At 40.8% G+C, this 3,098-nt stretch overlaps 1 protein-coding gene across 2 annotated transcripts; it reads right to left on the reverse strand.

Moving 5' to 3' along the window:
* Window positions 1-288: 288 nt before the first annotated feature.
* On the reverse strand, window positions 289-2,772 carry LOC131872875 (ankyrin repeat-containing protein ITN1-like). 2 transcript variants are annotated; one of them, XM_059216166.1, is made up of 5 exons: window positions 2,468-2,772; window positions 2,340-2,378; window positions 2,061-2,257; window positions 1,734-1,856; window positions 289-1,575 (listed from the first exon to the last, which is right to left on the reverse strand). In XM_059216166.1, the coding sequence occupies exons 1-5, from the start codon at window positions 2,622-2,624 to the stop codon at window positions 622-624; spliced, it is 1,470 nt and encodes a 489-aa protein (XP_059072149.1). In that variant the 5' UTR covers window positions 2,625-2,772; the 3' UTR covers window positions 289-621. The 2 variants fall into 2 exon arrangements, with proteins under 2 accessions (XP_059072149.1, XP_059072148.1); XM_059216165.1 differs by having other exon boundaries at window positions 1,734-2,257; window positions 2,468-2,769.
* Window positions 2,773-3,098: the final 326 nt, after the last annotated feature.

The raw sequence follows: 3,098 nt of genomic DNA on the forward strand, positions 1-3,098 counted from the left end.
TAATTGATCATGCTATGACATACATATTTGATGAAAGGAACTAATAATATTTGTTTTTTAAATAAACAGATTACAAAAACTGCTGATCAGCAACAACCAGCTACGCCTCTTGGAAAGAAGACAACGGCAAAAGAACAGTAGTGCAGTGAGACGAATCACATCCACTACAATAGTACAGTGAGACGAATCACATCCACTACAAGAAGAAATTAGTCATACAAACGGATGTAAAGCTACAGTAATAAATAAAAAACATTCCAATAAAGCCATTGCAATAGCTGAAAGCTGATCTTCCAAACATAATTCTTTACTATTATATTTATTATATTACAGTCAACTATCGCATAGTAGGAAGGATGGAGGGAGAGAGAGGAAGACTGTACAGAATGGTTTAGATCACACATATTAAGTTTACATTTTTAGATTTAAAAGTGTTAAATATTTAGAGTTGACTTACATTTTCTAGGCTTAATATATTGCTTAATGTGTGTGGCCACACTAAGAATACACTTCTAGACTTAAAAGTATTAAACACTCAGAATTAAGCTGTTACATAACATGTGGTGTTTAACGCTGAGGGAAGAAATTGAAGCGTGAAGGACGTCGTAGAGCGATAGATAGCTAAACATGGTTGAAGCAGCACGAGGGCGATGAGCGGGAGTTGTGAGAGCCAACAGCCTGTTGAGGAGTCGGCATACAGCACACAACCTGCCCACTGATTATATCACGGGAAACATCATCACCACAACGGACAAGTTTAAGAAGTCCACAACGTTCTGCTAGAGACCATACCTTTTCAACAATATCATCCACAAAACAAGATACACCGCATAGGCGGTGTAATCTTGCCCGCTTGACTTCAAAGTGTACCGACTGACGGATAAATGCAAGGACACCACACATTGTAATGGCAATGAGACTTCCCAAAACAACCCAAGAGAAGGTCTCAACCTTACGGGCCAGCATGGCATGCACTCCAGACATAAACCCAAAAGCGGTGAATCCAAAGCTAAAGCAAACCACTAAACTGTTGACAGTCATGAACATCATCTTGTCCCCTGTGGTAAGCTCTGAGCTCATTTCCCACATTATACAAACGAAGAGGGATAGAAAGAAAGCTATGCAGTCAAAAATAATGAAGAGCTTAAACGAAACATGGGATATAAGAAGAGGGCTCCCTTGATCATCGTGTACATGATTAAGGCTAGGAATAGAACTCCCTTGGCTCCCTTGATCCTCTTTTACAGGACTCTCCGAATTGAAACCACCTGGGACGGTGAAGGCAGCGGCACATGTCATGGTAGCCAACAACGCTGCCACCACTAGTTCTGCATTGCGTCTCTCTTCGTAGGCCTTGTTTACCATTGACCTGGCTTTCATGTACTTTTTATGGCTCACCTGTGGTGCACAGTACATGAATCGCTTAGTCTTGCTTCTAAAATCTCCCAGCTTTCTTATAATCCTGAAAGATTCGTGGTACTCTGTGACTTCTCTTGCAATCTCACATGGTGTCTTGCCCTCACTGTTCCGGGCAAACTTCTTCACGTCATCCACTTTCAGCAACAAATCAACCATCTACACCGCAAAACAGGCAAAAAGAAGAAAAAGAGGGACAATTATTTACCTGTGTATTTCTCAAAGGTGCCAGGTGCAAAGCCTTTCAAAACGAATGTATCAGTAAAACTGTAAAACATAAAAAGTACTGAGCATCAAGCCCCCAAAAAAACACTTACGTGCCCATATTTGTTCCTTGCTGCAATGTGCAAAGGTGTGTCCCCTGGTCGAACAATTGGCTGGTCATCCTCGGTATTTGAGGGAGTTTTCCCCTCGGGATGGTGCTCTCCTCCATCAATTGGCTGGACATGGTGGGAATTAGTAGCACAATTACCTTCATTATTGGATGCATTTGTAGCACAATTTTCTTTACCGGGAGGATTTGGGGCAGGCTGAAAAGGCTGATTGATAAGTTCTGACAATACCTTTTTCCTAATTAAATATTCAACAAGCTTGACTTGGTTAAGCTCCACAATGTAGTGCAGGGCGTTTGTTGTGTGACTTACCAAAATCTCTACGCCTTCTTTGAATCCCAAACTGACAGCCAATTTTAGTGGAGTTTGGCCTTCTTTATTTGCACAATCAAACAAATTGTCATCCAATTCTACCAAAATTTTGACCAGATCCACGGCATCTTCCCTTACAGCTAAATGCAAAGCCGTGTCTCCTTGTTCATCCGTCTTTTTTATTTTGTTGATTAAACCTGCATGAATCACCTAGTTAAGCAGACAAACGATCAAGCATAGCTTTTCAATTTATAAAAATGATTTTATGAAGAGAATAACCTGAGTCTCTTAGTTTTTCTGCCAACGCTTGCAACAAATCTGCATTTTAGGAATCGACTGGTCAAGCAAGACAAACAAGTGAAGAATAGCTTCTCACAACAACAAAAAAGTGTGTGAAGAGAATGAACCTCGGTTTCCTGAAATTACTGCCACATGTAAACATGTTCTTCCATCTTGAGTCTTCTCTTCGATTAAGCTTGACAGTTCAAGCTGTCCGAGCAGATCTTTGGCCTCGTTTATTTTACCCCTTTCACAAGCTTCAAAGAAGCGCGATATGTTCTCCATTATTTTTTTAAAACTTTCCGTCGTTGCCTCTTAGCTGGATGATGTGAATTCACCTTGGATCCCTCTTTATTTCCCAGTGCTGACCAGTTAGCTCGATTTGACAGGATTCTATTGAATTCTCCTTACATCATTCTACTTCTGTAGATTGACATCACCTTAGATTCCTCCGCTCACATCATTGTAGTTCACGAGTAATTAAGCCGATAGGCTTTTTGTATGGGGTTTTTCTGATCGGAAAACAGTCAGTATCTCGGAAAAAACTTTGCAGTCACATTTTCCGAAAGCAAAAATCTTGAAACTGGCTGGTGTCGTGTACTTCTCGAAACCAGCATTTGCAAGGACTCCCGAAATTTATTAAGCCGATAGGCTTTTTGGCAAAAGAAATTTCTGACAATATACAGAGCGGTATACAGGACCTGCAGAAGGCCTGCCATTGGCAGCTTCTTTAGCCTTTTCCACCTCTACAACTTACGA

Source organism: Cryptomeria japonica, unplaced genomic scaffold, assembly GCF_030272615.1.
Source record: "Cryptomeria japonica unplaced genomic scaffold, Sugi_1.0 HiC_scaffold_829, whole genome shotgun sequence".
NCBI lineage: Eukaryota > Viridiplantae > Streptophyta > Pinopsida > Cupressales > Cupressaceae > Cryptomeria > Cryptomeria japonica.